The 16,304-nt window shown below is 39.9% G+C and overlaps 3 protein-coding genes and 1 pseudogene across 3 annotated transcripts; all 4 read right to left on the reverse strand.

Moving 5' to 3' along the window:
• Positions 1–98: 98 nt before the first annotated feature.
• LOC136762724 (protocadherin alpha-C2-like) lies at positions 99–3,593 on the reverse strand. Its single transcript, XM_066716285.1, has 2 exons — positions 1,019–3,593; positions 99–116 (listed from the first exon to the last, which is right to left on the reverse strand). Exons 1-2 carry the CDS (start codon positions 3,425–3,427, stop codon positions 99–101), a joined length of 2,427 nt encoding a protein of 808 aa, XP_066572382.1. The 5' UTR covers positions 3,428–3,593.
• Positions 3,594–3,670: 77 nt separating this feature from the next.
• On the reverse strand, positions 3,671–7,162 carry LOC136762725 (protocadherin alpha-C2-like). Its single transcript, XM_066716286.1, has 2 exons — positions 4,586–7,162; positions 3,671–3,688 (listed from the first exon to the last, which is right to left on the reverse strand). The coding sequence occupies exons 1-2, from the start codon at positions 6,995–6,997 to the stop codon at positions 3,671–3,673; spliced, it is 2,430 nt and encodes an 809-aa protein (XP_066572383.1). The 5' UTR covers positions 6,998–7,162.
• Positions 7,163–7,666: 504 nt separating this feature from the next.
• On the reverse strand, positions 7,667–10,321 carry LOC136762726 (protocadherin beta-16-like). Its single transcript, XM_066716287.1, has one exon. The coding sequence runs from the start codon at positions 10,265–10,267 to the stop codon at positions 7,667–7,669; it is 2,601 nt and encodes an 866-aa protein (XP_066572384.1). The 5' UTR covers positions 10,268–10,321.
• Positions 10,322–10,405: 84 nt separating this feature from the next.
• LOC136762727 (protocadherin alpha-C2-like) lies at positions 10,406–13,880 on the reverse strand (annotated as a pseudogene).
• Between the last annotated feature and the right edge of the window lie 2,424 nt (positions 13,881–16,304).

Raw genomic sequence — 16,304 nt, forward strand, 5'->3', positions numbered from 1 at the left:
GAAGAGAGGCTCTGCTTCACATAATCCAATGCCCTTCCGATGAATGATGAACCGCAATGGCTTCCTTTTCATTACGATGTGTTTCTAGATGCTATTCGTTAGTGAACAGCGACACACTGCGTATGAAACAAAGTAACACAAGTTTATATATAAAGAACACACAAACTCAAAAATAATAAAAATTGGAAATAAAATATGAGAGTGTTTGTAACTACCTGTACGATTAAATAAAAAAATTAAAAGTATTTAATTTATATATAAAAGTAGTTACAGAATCATAGTCCCCTATGACCTTCAGAAGATCTTTCCACAGCCCTGGAGCAACACCTGAAAACGCTCTGTCCCCAGTTTTACGCCGCTTCCTAATTCGAACCGTCAACAGCCCAGGGTCGATTGAATTCACGTTACGCATTGGAATAAAATTGACCAACAGACATTTATATGATTGGGCGTTAACCCATAGAAAGCCTTGAAAACCAAAAGCAGGTTCGTGAATTTTAATCTGAACTCCATTGGAAGCCAATGTTGCGTAACTAAGGCTGTAATTAAAATACGTACCTATATATGCGTTTCCACCTTCAGACGTTAAACACTGCCTTCACTTCCACACACATCCTTACTTTACCTATACATGTGTTAAATAAAAGTCTTCTCATGACAAGGTCTAAATTAATAATGTCAGGCCATCGATTAGATTTTCAATAATTATTATTGGTATTGTTAAAGTTCTCATCAACTTCAACAGTGGAAGAGGTAGTTGACATGTTTTATATATATATATATATATATATATATATATATATATATATATATAAAACATGTCAACTAGATTAAATTTAATTCCCCAATTAAATTAAATTTTGTTAATTTAATTGATGAAATTTTTAACTTTTGGAATGTTGTGAAGTTAAAGTCACTTTCATTATAGTTTACTGGCTGCAAAATCGTCGGAAACATTTGCATTGTAACAATAAACATATAACATGTAATATGATATTAAGATATTGACGTGCTTTACCTGCAGTGTTGAATTGGCTGAAGTACTTGTCTCTGTCATCCCTGTACTCCTCGGTATGCTGGACACGATGTATCCAGACCCGTTCGGTGCAGGTTGTCTGACCAGCATGTTTCCTTTCCGTGACTCTGCCAGAAACAAACTGTACCAGTAGGCATCGTTGGAAATCAAGGTGGAATCCGCTATCTGAGAGTTCATCGAGTTCCTCTGGCTCACGAAACTGTTCCTACAGGACGGAGCTGGTTGCTTTTGATGCGGTTTCTGACACTTCAGCACGATAATAACTAATATAGTGATCAAGAAGAGAAACGACACTGATCCCAAACCGATAACCAAGTACAGATTCAAATCAGAAAATATATCATATTCCAAAGACACCTCAGTCGGTCCTGACAAAGCTTTGGAAGCGGGATCCAATGTTGATAACTTGATGGTAACAGTAGAAGACAGAGCGGGATCTCCGTTGTCCTTTGCGAGAACAATCAGTCGTTGTTTGCGAGAATCTCTTGGACTAAACATCCTCATTGTCCGGATTTCCCCATTGTACTGGTCCAGACTGAACAAACTAGCGTCAGTAGTTTGTAGGAACTGATATGTAATCCGGGAGTTCTGCACCGAATCAGCGTCAATGGCGATCACCTTCGCAACCAGGTATCCTTTATCAGTAGATCTGGGAATGAGTTCCTCAGCCACAGAGCCGTGTGCGCACCATGGGGACACGATAACTGGCGTGTTGTCATTCTGATCCAGAATAAGGATGTGAACAGTCACATTGCTGCTCAGAGGCGGGACACCAGAGTCTTTGGCTTCAACGTGAAAAAGGAACTCCTTCTCTTTCTCAAAATCAAAAGTCTGCAGTGCGTAAAGTTTGCCGTTCTCTGGATTGATAGAAAAGTACATCGACATTGAAATGTTCTGGATATATTCCTCTATTATGGAATACACAATATATCTATTTTCATTGAGATCTGGGTCAACAGCCGTGACGGAATGTATCATCGATCCTGGAGCATTATTTTCTATGACAGAAATGGTATAGAAAGACTTTGGAAACAGAGGAGGGTTGTCGTTGACGTCCAGTATTTCCAAATTGATTGTTTCGTTATTAGATAAAGGAGGAGAGCCCATGTCTGTAACTATAAAAGTGATATTGTATTCTGAAACCTTTTCCCTATCCAACGGCTCCGAAACAACCAAAGCATAATAGTTTTCAGACGATTTCTGAAGTTTGAAGGGTAATAACTCGGAAAGTTGAAGATTGATCTTACCATTGTCCCCGGAATCTCGATCACTTACACCGATGAGTGCTATTACAGTCTCTAATGTGACGTTCTCTTTGATGGAACTCTTGAAAGATTTTAAAGATATTTCTGGATAATTGTCATTCATATCAATCACAAATATAATTAATTTACAGTGTCCGGAGAGAGAATTATAGCCTTTGTCTTTGGCTTGTACGTGCATTTCGAACATTTTAATTTCTTCAAAATCGATTATCTCTTTAACCCTAACCTCCCCATTAGCCGAATTCAAATTAAACGTGTCCTGCGTTTTCTCAGACGTGTATAGAGTAAAAGAATATACAATTTCTGCATTAGAGCCAAAATCTAAGTCGGTTGCATTCAGTTTAATGACAAGGGTTCCTATTGGGGAATTCTCAGTTATATTCACAGTGTACATTTGCTGATCAAACTGAGGGGCGTTGTCATTCGTATCCAGAACACGGACTGTGATGCTGGCTGTGCCGGACTGTGCGGGGACTCCGCCATCGATAGCAGTGAGTATTAAATTATGAACAGCCTGCTCCTCTCTGTCCAGAGCCTTTTTCAAAACCAGATCAGCGAACTTAGACCCATCTCTTCCCGTCTGAATCTCAATAGTAAAATGTTCGCTTTGACTCAGACGGTATGTTTTTACTGAATTCACACCAACGTCAGGATCCACTGCGTTGCTTAATGAGAATCTCTCCTCCGGAGAAGCCGACTCGGAAATATCCAGTCGTATCATATCCCTCCGAAAATGAGGCGGATTGTCATTTACATCTGTAATTTCCAATTCGATGTTAAATATTTGCAGTGGGTTCTCGATAATGACATCCATTTTCAGAAAGCAGGTAGTCTTGGTAGCGCATACACTTTCCCTGTCTATCTTTTGTGTGATATACAGTTCACCCGTGTCTTTGTTCACCTCTAGATATTTCTTGCTGGAAATTATATCAAGTCGCATATCGCGTTCGTTCAGACTACTAACATCGAGCCTCAAATCCGCAGCTAGATTTGCTACAACAGATCCTTCTTCCATTTCTTCTGGAATTGAATAACTAGTGACGGAAAATGCAAAATCCCAGGTCAAAGAAATTAGCAAGAAAAAATACACATACCTCTTCCTGCTGTTCGTAAAAAGCGATGCCATTGTAAGGGAGCTAAATATAATCCAAACTGGAAAACACAAATCCGTAACACCCCTGCAGTTGTAAAAGCACACTATTTTGTTTACTGTCTCCTCGATACAAAATATGTAAATACACCTTTAGTTCAACGATTACAGAGAGTCTTGTAAGGAGAGGCTCTGCTTCACATAATCCAATGCCCTTCCGATGAATGATGAACCACAATGACATCCTTTTCATTACACTGTGTTTCCAGAAGCGATTCGTTAGTGAACAGCGACACACTGCGTATGAAACCAAGTAACACAAGATTGTTTACAACGAATGCACAAACGATAAAAATGGGAAATAAAATATAAAAATGTTTGTAACAATTAATGATGAAGATAATAATAATGAATATATATTAATATAGGCTTTTAAAATACATCCCAATGTGCTGCACAGGGCAATGCATGCATGTAGTTCAGCCATTAAAAGCCATAGATTAAAAATAAAAATTATAAAAGTGCTTACAGAATCCCTGTCCCTTACGAAATTGGGAAGATCTTTCCTCAACCTTGGAGTAAAACCTGAAAAGTCTCTGTACCTAAACTAGCGCAGCTTCATTATTGGAACCATCAACAGGCCAGAGCCGTCAGATCGCACGTTACACGTTGGAATAAAAGGGACCAACAGACACTGATATCATCGGGCGCTAACAAGTGGAGAGTCTTAAAAACCAAACGTAGGATTTTGAATTGTACTCTGAACTTCACTGGAAACCAATTTAACCTCACTAAAACTGCAGTGTTAATAGAAAGAATACTTTACCTATAGATATGCGTTTCCACTTTCAGACGTTAGACACTTCCTTCACTTCCACATATATCCTTAATTTAGGCTACTTGTACATGGAATCATTATTATTGGTATTCTTATCGATATCATCACCTTCAGCGATGGAAGAGGTAGTTAACAGGTTTTATATTTACTTCAGATTACGATATGAAAGTGACTTTAATTCACAACATTCCCCAAGTCAAATATTTAATCTATGAAACACACACAATTAAAAATATACTTGTATCATTAAAAATTGGTAGAAACTTCTTATTTGTAACACTATATATATATATATATATATATATATATATATATATATATATCACAAGTAATATGAGAAGATGAACGTACGTTACCTGCAGTGTTGAATTGGCTGAAGTACTTGTCTCTGTCATCCCTGTACTCCTCGGTATGCTGGACACGATGTATCCAGACCCGTTCGGTGCAGGTTGTCTGACCAGCATGTTTCCTTTCCGTGACTCTGCCAGAAACAAACTGTACCAGTAGGCATCGTTGGAAATCAAGGTGGAATCCGCTATCTGAGAGTTCATCGAGTTCCTCTGGCTCACGAAACTGTTCCTACAGGACGGAGCCGGTTGCTTTTGATGCGGTTTCTGACACTTCAGCACGATAATAACTAATATAGTGATCAAGAAGAGAAACGACACTGATCCCAAACCGATAACCAAGTACAGATTCAAATCAGAAAATATATCATATTCCAAAGACACCTCAGTCGGTCCTGACAAAGCTTTGGAAGCGGGATCCAATGTTGATAACTTGATGGTAACAGTAGAAGACAGAGCGGGATCTCCGTTGTCCTTTGCGAGAACAATCAGTCGTTGTTTGCGAGAATCTCTTGGACTAAACATCCTCATTGTCCGGATTTCCCCATTGTACTGGTCCAGACTGAACAAACTAGCGTCAGTAGTTTGTAGGAACTGATATGTAATCCGGGAGTTCTGCACCGAATCAGCGTCAATGGCGATCACCTTCGCAACCAGGTATCCTTTATCAGTAGATCTGGGAATGAGTTCCTCAGCCACAGAGCCGTGTGCGCACCATGGGGACACGATAACTGGCGTGTTGTCATTCTGATCCAGAATAAGGATGTGAACAGTCACATTGCTGCTCAGAGGCGGGACACCAGAGTCTTTGGCTTCAACGTGAAAAAGGAACTCCTTCTCTTTCTCAAAATCAAAAGTCTGCAGTGCGTAAAGTTTGCCGTTCTCTGGATTGATAGAAAAGTACATCGACATTGAAATGTTCTGGATATATTCCTCTATTATGGAATACACAATATATCTATTTTCATTGAGATCTGGGTCAACAGCCGTGACGGAATGTATCATCGATCCTGGAGCATTATTTTCTATGACAGAAATGGTATAGAAAGACTTTGGAAACAGAGGAGGGTTGTCGTTGACGTCCAGTATTTCCAAATTGATTGTTTCGTTATTAGATAAAGGAGGAGAGCCCATGTCTGTAACTATAAAAGTGATATTGTATTCTGAAACCTTTTCCCTATCCAACGGCTCCGAAACAACCAAAGCATAATAGTTTTCAGACGATTTCTGAAGTTTGAAGGGTAATAACTCGGAAAGTTGAAGATTGATCTTACCATTGTCCCCGGAATCTCGATCACTTACACCGATGAGTGCTATTACAGTCTCTAATGTGACGTTCTCTTTGATGGAACTCTTGAAAGATTTTAAAGATATTTCTGGATAATTGTCATTCATATCAATCACAAATATAATTAATTTACAGTGTCCGGAGAGAGAATTATAGCCTTTGTCTTTGGCTTGTACGTGCATTTCGAACATTTTAATTTCTTCAAAATCGATTATCTCTTTAACCCTAACCTCCCCATTAGCCGAATTCAAATTAAACGTGTCCTGCGTTTTCTCAGACGTGTATAGAGTAAAAGAATAGACGATTTCTGCATTAGAGCCAAAATCTAAGTCGGTTGCATTCAGTTTAATGACAAGGGTTCCTATTGGGGAATTCTCAGTTATATTCACAGTGTACATTTGCTGATCAAACTGAGGGGCGTTGTCATTCGTATCCAGAACACGGACTGTGATGCTGGCTGTGCCGGACTGTGCGGGGACTCCGCCATCGATAGCAGTGAGTATTAAATTATGAACAGCCTGCTCCTCTCTGTCCAGAGCCTTTTTCAAAACCAGATCAGCGAACTTAGACCCATCTCTTCCCGTCTGAATCTCAATAGTAAAATGTTCGCTTTGACTCAGACGGTATGTTTTTACTGAATTCACACCAACGTCAGGATCCACTGCGTTGCTTAATGAGAATCTCTCCTCCGGAGAAGCCGACTCGGTAATATCCAGTCGTATCATATCCCTCCGAAAATGAGGCGGATTGTCATTAATATCTGTAATTTCCAATTCGATGTTAAATATTTGCAGTGGGTTCTCGATAATGACATCCATTTTCAGAAAGCAGGTAGTCTTGGTAGTAGCACATACACTTTCCCTGTCTATCTTTTGTGTGATATACAGTTCACCCGTGTCTTTGTTCACCTCGACATATTTCTTGCTGGAAATGATATCAAGTCGCATATCGCGTTCGTTCAGACTACTAACATCGAGCCCCAAATCCGCAGCTAGATTTGCTACAACAGATCCTTCTTCCATTTCTTCTGGAATTGAATAACTAGTGACGGGAAATGCAGTCTGCCATGTTAAAGAAAATACCATGAAGATATACACATACCTTTCCCTGCTGTTTGTTAAAAGCGATGCCATGACAAGGGATGTAAATATAATTCAAACTGGAAAATACAAATCCGGAACACCTCTGCAGTTTCAATAACCGAAAATAACACACTGTTCTCTTTCCTGTTTCCTGAATATATAGTCATGTAAATATACCCTTATTTCTACGATTACAGAGAGTCTTGTAAGGAGAGGCTTTGCTTCACATAATCCAATGCCCTTCCGATGAATGATGAACCACAATAGCTTCCTTTTCATTACACTGTGTTTCTAGATGCTATTCGTTAGTGAACAGCGACACACTGTGTATGAAACCAAGTAACACAAGATTATATATAAAGAAAGCGCAACTTTAAAATCATTATGTAAAAAAGTATTATTGACAATGAATTAATATAATTAAAATAATAATAATAGCTCGCATACGTGCGTTTCCATGACCAGACGTTGAACACTTCCTTCACATCCACATAATCTCTCATCATTCCTATTGTTAACCTTTTATTCTCACACCATCGCTTATATTTGGAATAATTATTATTGGTATTCTTATCGTTCTCATCACCTTCAACACTGGAAGAGGTAGTTAACATGATTTACGTCAGCATATTACAATGAAAGTAACTTTTACTTCACTACATTCCCATGGTGAAATGCTTCTTCGAAGAAATAAACAAAATGAAAAATGAACTTAAATCATTAAAAAATCGTCAGAAACAATTGCTTTGTAACATTAAACATATAGCATGTCATATGATTTGAAGAGGTCATTCTTACTTGCAGTGTTGAATTGGCTGAAGTACTTGTCTCTGTCATCCCTGTACTCCTCGGTATGCTGGACACGATGTATCCAGACCCGTTCGGTGCAGGTTGTCTGACCAGCATGTTTCCTTTCCGTGACTCTGCCAGAAACAAACTGTACCAGTAGGCATCGTTGGAAATCAAGGTGGAATCCGCTATCTGAGAGTTCATCGAGTTCCTCTGGCTCACGAAACTGTTCCTACAGGACGGAGCTGGTTGCTTTTGATGCGGTTTCTGACACTTCAGCACGATAATAACTAATATAGTGATCAAGAAGAGAAACGACACTGATCCCAAACCGATAACCAAGTACAGATTCAAATCAGAAAATATATCATATTCCAAAGACACCTCAGTCGGTCCTGACAAAGCTTTGGAAGCGGGATCCAATGTTGATAACTTGATGGTAACAGTAGAAGACAGAGCGGGATCTCCGTTGTCCTTTGCGAGAACAATCAGTCGTTGTTTGCGAGAATCTCTTGGACTAAACATCCTCATTGTCCGGATTTCCCCATTGTACTGGTCCAGACTGAACAAACTAGCGTCAGTAGTTTGTAGGAACTGATATGTAATCCGGGAGTTCTGCACCGAATCAGCGTCAATGGCGATCACCTTCGCAACCAGGTATCCTTTATCAGTAGATCTGGGAATGAGTTCCTCAGCCACAGAGCCGTGTGCGCACCATGGGGACACGATAACTGGCGTGTTGTCATTCTGATCCAGAATAAGGATGTGAACAGTCACATTGCTGCTCAGAGGCGGGACACCAGAGTCTTTGGCTTCAACGTGAAAAAGGAACTCCTTCTCTTTCTCAAAATCAAAAGTCTGCAGTGCGTAAAGTTTGCCGTTCTCTGGATTGATAGAAAAGTATTTAGACATTGAAATGTTCTGGATATATTCCTCTATTATGGAATACACAAGATATCTATTTTCATTGAGATCTGGGTCAACAGCTGTGACGGAATGTATCATCGATCCTGGAGCATTATTTTCTATGACAGAAATGGTATAGAAAGACTTTGGAAACAGAGGAGGGTTGTCGTTGACGTCCAGTATTTCCAAATTGATTGTTTCGTTATTAGATAAAGGAGGAGAGCCCATGTCTGTAACTAGAAAAGTTATATTATATTCTGAAACCTTTTCCCTATCCAACGGCTCCGAAACAACCAAAGCATAATAGTTTTCAGACGATTTCTGAAGTTTGAAGGGTAATAACTCGGAAAGTTGAAGATTGATCTTACCATTGTCCCCGGAATCTCGATCACTTACACCGATGAGTGCTATTACAGTCTCTAATGTGACGTTCTCTTTGATGGAACTCTTGAAAGATTTTAAAGATATTTCTGGATAATTGTCATTCATATCAATCACAAATATAATTAATTTACAGTGGCCGGAGAGAGACCCTTTGTCTTTGGCTTGTACGTGCATTTCGAACATTTTAATTTCTTCAAAATCGATTATCTCTTTAACCCTAACCTCTCCATTAGCCGAATTCAAATTAAACGTGTCCTGTGTTTTCTCAGACGTGTATAAAGTGAAGGAATAGACGATTTCTGCATTAGAGCCAAAATCTAAGTCGGTTGCATTCAGTTTAATGACAAGGGTTCCTATTGGGGAATTCTCAGTTATATTCACAGTGTACATTTGCTGATCAAACTGAGGGGCGTTGTCATTCGTATCCAGAACACGGACTGTGATGCTGGCTGTGCCGGACTGTGCGGGGACTCCGCCATCGATAGCAGTGAGTATTAAATTATGAACAGCCTGCTCCTCTCTGTCCAGAGCCTTTTTCAAAACCAGATCAGCGAACTTAGACCCATCTCTTCCCGTCTGAATCTCAATAGTAAAATGTTCGCTTTGACTCAGACGGTATGTTTTTACTGAATTCACACCAACGTCAGGATCCACTGCGTTGCTTAATGAGAATCTCTCCCCCGGTGAAGCCGACTCGGTAATATCCAGTTGTATCATATCCCTCCGAAAATGAGGCGGATTGTCATTAATATCTGTAATTTCCAATTCGATGTTAAATATTTGCAGTGGGTTCTCGATAATGACATCCATTTTCAGAAAGCAGGTAGTCTTGGTAGCACATACACTTTCCCTGTCTATCTTTTGTGTGATATACAGTTCACCCGTGTCTTTGTTCACCTCTAGATATTTCTTGCTGGAAATTATATCAAGCCGTATCTTCCGTTCGGCCAGACTACTAACATCGAGCCCCAAATCCGCAGCTAGATTTGCTACAACAGATCCTTCTTCCATTTCTTCTGGAATTGAATAACTAGTGACGGGAAATGCAAAATCAAAGGTCAAAGAAAATACCATGAAGATATACACATACCTTTCCCTGCTGTTCGTTAAAAGCGATACCATTATAAAGCGGAAGTAAATTAAATCCAATCTGGAAAATACAAATCCGGAACACCTCTGCAGTTTCAATAAACGATAATAACACACGGTTTTCTTTTCTGTTTCCTGAATATATATAGTCATGTAAATATACCCTTATTTCTACGATTACAGAGAGTCTTGTAAGGAGAGGCTCTGCTTCACATAATCCAATGCCTTTCCGATGAATGATGAACCGCAATGGCTTCCTTTTCATTACACTGTGTTTCTAGATGCTATTCGTTAGTGAACAGCGACACACTGCGTATGAAACCAAGTAACAAGATTATGTATAAAGAACGTGCATCATGAAATAAAAAAGTGTTACTGACAATGAATTAATAAGTTTACAATAATACTAATAGTAGCACGCCTATATGCGTTTGCACGACCAGACGTTGAACACTTCCTTCACTTCCACATAATCTCTCATCATTCCTTGGGTTAGCCTTTTATTCTCACACCATCGCTTATATTTGGAATAATCATTATTAGTATTCTTATCGTTCTCATCACCTTCAACACTGGAAGAGGTAGTTAACATGATTTACGTCAGCTAATTATACTGAAAGCAACTTTTACTTCACTACATTCCCAGGTTGAAATATTTCTTCAAAGAAATAAACATAATAATAAATGAATTTATATCATTACAAAATCGTCAGAAACAATTGCTTTCTAACATTGAACATATAGCATGTCATATGATATAAAGACTTTAAAACAAATTCAACTTACCTGCAGTGTTGAATTGGCTGAAGTACTTGTTTCTGTCATCCCTGTACTCCTCGGTATATTGGACACGATGTATCCAGACCCGTTTGGTGCAGGTTGTCTGACAAAAATGTTTCCTTTCCGAGACTCTGCCAGAAACAAACTATAGAGTTTGTTTCATAGAGTTCCTCTGGCTGACGAAACTGTTCCTACAGGACGGAGCCGGTTGCTTTTGATGCGGTTTCTGACACTTCAGCACGATAATAACTAATATAGTGATCAAGAAGAGAAACGACACTGATCCCAAACCGATAACCAAGTACAGATTCAAATCAGAAAATATATCATATTCCAAAGACACCTCAGTCGGTCCTGACAAAGCTTTGGAAGCGGGATCCAATGTTGATAACTTGATGGTAACAGTAGAAGACAGAGCGGGATCTCCGTTGTCCTTTGCGAGAACAATCAGTCGTTGTTTGCGTGAATCTCTTGGACTAAACATCCTCATTGTCCGGATTTCCCCATTGTACTGGTCCAGACTGAACAAACTAGCGTCAGTAGTTTGTAGGAACTGATATGTAATCCGGGAGTTCTGCACCGAATCAGCGTCAATGGCGATCACCTTCGCAACCAGGTATCCTTTATCAGTAGATCTTTTTCGTAATCAAATGTTTGCAATGCGTAAAGTTTTCCGTTCTAAGGATTAATAGAAAAGTATTTAGTCATGGACATTTCTTTTTCAATAATGGAATAGACGAGATATCTATTTTCATTAATATCTGGATTGACTGTTGTTACAGAACTTAACACAGCTCCAGGTGCTTTATTTTCCATGATTGAACTTGTATAGAAAGTATTTGGAAACAGAGGACGGTTGTCTTTGACGTCAAGTAGTTCTAATGTGATTGTTTTATTACTAGATAAAAAAGTGGAGCCCATGTCTGGAGCTATAAGAGTAATATTATAGTCCAGAACTTTCTGCCGATTTAAAGGTTCCAATATAATCAGTGAGTAATAATCTTCAGACGATTTCTGGAGTGTAAAATGTAATACTGCTGACATTTTAAGGTCGGCTTTTCCATTTTCACCTGAATCGCTATCGCTTACACCAATAATTGCTATTACCGTATCTACAGTAACATTCTCTTTGATGGGACTATTACATAGAGATTTCGGGATAGTTGTCATTCATGTCAATTATGAAAATCATCAATTTGCACTGCCCTGGCATCGAATTAAGTCCCTTATCCTTTGCCTGTACGTGTATGTCGAAGATTTTGACCATTTCAAAATCGATTATTTATTTCACCCTTACATGTACACTCGTCTCTCCTTACACTCGTCTCTCCATACATCTCCTCCAGACCACTGCGGTCTTCCAGTGCCAGAAGACTAACTCTGCCTCCTCTCCACTCTCCTTCCTCCAGAGCCGCTCCTTATCATCCCTGGCCCCTAAATGGTGGAACGACCTTCCCACCGAAGTCAAAATAGCAGAGTCCTTGAACTCATTCCGGCGCTTACTCAAGACACATCTTGTCAGACTCTACTTGTAATATTAGTCATTTTAACCCCCGTTAGATAGCACTTCACAGATTGTTATTATGCTTCTTGCGTTTTTAATTTGTTTCCTCCTTGCTCCCTTTCCCGTAGTCCTTGACTGTGACCCTACATCTTGACAGCACTTAGCTTTCACCTTCCAGGATGTAGGACCTCACTTACTGTACTTGCCTGTGTAAATTGTAAAATGTATTATATTTTGAATTGCTATCTTTTATGTAAATTGCATCTGTAATGATTGATGCCTTAACTGTATTTTTGCACTTATGTTGTAAGTCGATCTGGATAAGGGCGTCTGCCAAGAAATGATAATAGTATTATTATTATTATTATTATTATTATTATTATTATTATTATTAATAATAATAATAATAATAATAATAATAAACTCTTCTGTTACCGGCCAAGACTTGGTTGGTTTCCGGTTCCAGTTCCGGTTCTAAGTGAACTAAGTTGAGTTGTGGCAGCGACTTACCGGTTCACGTGAGAGAGACAGAGAAAGTTGCTGTGCGTTGCCTTTTATGTCTTCAGATCATAGGCGATTGGTTCTTGAGTTTGCGAGGTTGGATATCGGTGCCAGCCCCCAGTCTCCTATTGGGGGAGGCTCGATTCATGCCATGATGCCAATCCATGCCATCTTTTGGAAATGCCGGTTTGCCTGGATTCGTAGCTCTGTTTCGGGATTTCGGCTCTCTACCGCTTCAAAGGGTTTTATTACCTTCAGGCCCTATTCCCCAGACATTTTCACAGCAGGGATTCCAAGCCATTTGGCCAATTCTAGGTGAGCCGACTCCCAAAACTGTCACTTTGACGTAGAACAGTTCATGGGCCGATGAGCTCAGGAATTCTGGCAACTTTGGGGGAGAGGTCTTCTTTAGATCAGAGCTCCAGCGTTGCATGTTCCTCAAATTCAGTTTCACCATTTTTGTAACACGGATTATTTTATCGCATACATTATATATTGTATTAAATCAGCACTTTAAGAGCAAACATCAGAATCGGTTTGGCAGCGGGATTTGGTTTCAGCACCACGGCTGACGGACAGCGCCTTCTCCCCCGCTATATCCAGGAACGCTGTTGTGATCAAATCTGCATCTGCATTCAATTTAATGTGCGTCGCCATATTATTATTAATCAAAATAATAAACAAAATAAGTGAATGTGAAATTAATGCAGAGCAACACATTCGTTAAGATTGATAATTAGGTTAAAATGTACTTACTGAAAACAATTATGTTTTTACAATGCAGTGTCGACACAATTTTGCGTTCTTACCTGCAGTGTTGAATTTGCTGAAGTACTTGTCTCTGTCATCTCTGTACTCCTCGGTACCGTTCGGTGCAGGTTGTCTGACGAGCATAGTTCCCTTCCGTGACTCTGCCAGAAACAAACTGTACCAGTAGGCGTCGTTGGAAATCAAGGTGGAATCCGCTATCTGAGAGTTCATAGTTCATAGTTCATGAATCTATTCCTTCAGTAAGCAGACGCTTTCTTTTGATTCGGTTTTTCTCACTTAACTGATAAACTGACAAAGAACAGAAATTAGACTAATCAAATACAAATTTAAACCAGAACATATATCATATTCATATTTATAGGGAAAGGTAAGTTAAAGTGCAAATATCAAATGAGAACCAAATCAAATCCAATTAAGTACGAAATAAATCAACCATATAAACTCCAATTAACACCAATCTCAAAACAAGTAGCCACATAGCAAAACTCCAAACATGTAAATGTATAGTTTCCCAATCCTGTAAAGTAACCTATTTTAAGGGTGTGATGTCTTTCAAAGACCGTTATTTTATATACTTAGTTGTAATTCATTAAAGTGATGAGTTGCATTAAATCTAACAATCACTTTCAGTAATAAATTAGCTATAAAGTTACGAATCACAATTCCAATCTCAGTAGATTAAAACTAAATCTAAAACCAGAAACACAGCGGGGGGAAAGAGCTTTTAGTTAAAAAAGGATCTAATTAAAACCATTCAAACAGGGCAACATCATAATGTGTAGCTAAAAACTCAATAAGCACTCGTTGAGCGGAGAGCGAGCAGTCATTATTGCACTTGGTCTAAACAAAACAAACCCGAATCTCACAAGGCAGGCTTACCACTACCATCCACCGCACAGCATGAAGTCACATGCAGTCTTACAGCTCTGCAGACGTTACTCAACTCAGTTGCCGGCTTAGTAAGAGTAACTATCTTCTAATAGATTTAAAATAAAAGACACAAACTCAGCTCGCTCGCTCGCTCGGTCCCAGCTCTGGCCAGCACTTTCACAGTCAGTTCCCCCTCTCCCTCTCTTCCTTCTCAGAAGCACTTTTGATCCCCGGGGTGAGCTCCGGTCGGCCTCGCCTCGTCCTGCTCCAGGACTCTGCCAAGAGCTGTGTCTGAAATCGCCCACTTGTTCACTCATTCCCTTTGCCTAAATAGTGAGTGGCAGTGAATGCACTATATTTCAGCAGTGAGGGAACGAAATGATGGAGCGATTTCAGACGCTGACGTAAATTCCCTGCGTCAGAGAGCACTCGGGAGCTGTCGCAGACATCTGAACATTTCACCGGTTTGGCTTCTTGAATTTTATCATCTCTGTAATTTTATATATACACACTTTTATAATATGCAATTCAATGTTTTACTGTGCATACCCCTGGCATTCTGTTTTATTTTTGCATTAATGAGAAATTGAATCTTAATACAATTAATCTTTTCAGAACTGTTCATTTGTTATGATTATTACATAAATTATAGATAAAATAATTCAACTTGTCATGTTTATGTATATTTTATTTTTCATAGAAAGATAATAGAACTGTTTGTTTCAGGTGTTTGCATCCGCCATTTGCAATTTATTTTTGCAGTCTGCCGCTGTCTCCGCGTTGGATTCTGGGAAATAGGGGTCAGGGACTGTACATCGTATGTACCCTCGAAATCAGATTGCATTGTGGGTAATAATGAGTGAACAAATGTAGGGAACGAGATATAGGGAATGAATTCGGACTCCACTACAAAATGGCCGACAACCGAAATAGTGCACTATGTAGTGGATAGGGGCGGTTTCGGACACAGCTAAGGACAGCGCTGCATTGGCCGTGGTCATGCCGACGGGTACGCGGAGCCATTAACGCGACTGCGGAAGCAAAGTGTGCTCGCAGCCTGCTTAGAGAAGACAGAACACAGACCCGCCAAATACCCTCTAAAACACTAACAATGCTTTGTAAAAAAAATAATAATGAGTATATGCATAGCCCCACCTGAGCCCTCGCTACATCTGCGTAAAATTATTCTTGACACTGAATTGACTTTTCGCAAAGCCCCGCCCCCAAACGGTCCTTGTCCAATCCTACCTTAGCAACCGGTCACGACTTGAAGAAGGTCCGTCCAGCTGTCGGCGTTCAGACTCACAATGGAGAAACGCTGTGCCGACACCTGCAAACACGACAGCAGGGACCACAGAAGTGTAGAGGGGGAATATTTTTGCTTTTGTCAACATTTATACATAATTATTCTTGGACAACAATGTTATCTAATGCTGATGTTATTTGTGCTAACGTGACCATTAATACGACTAACTTGCTACTACTAACGTTAGCTAGATAGCTAGCTACCTGTTATGTAGCTTGTTACATCAGGTCACTCGTAAGTGGGGACCTGTCTAGGGGGGATCTGTATAGGGGCGGCCTGGGGTGGCTATGGCCCCCCCAGCGGCACCCCTATGAACGCCGTCAGCCCCCCGCCAGCAAGAACGAAACACCGTCAGCACCCCCACCCCCAACTACAGTGAACCACACTCCGTCAGATAGGTTGGCCCCTTCAATTTGCCCTGTGCCCCCCCTTGGTTGAACATTTTCTGGACACACCAC

The sequence above is a fragment of the Amia ocellicauda genome, chromosome 11, assembly GCF_036373705.1.
Source record: "Amia ocellicauda isolate fAmiCal2 chromosome 11, fAmiCal2.hap1, whole genome shotgun sequence".
In the NCBI taxonomy this organism is placed as follows: domain Eukaryota; kingdom Metazoa; phylum Chordata; class Actinopteri; order Amiiformes; family Amiidae; genus Amia; species Amia ocellicauda.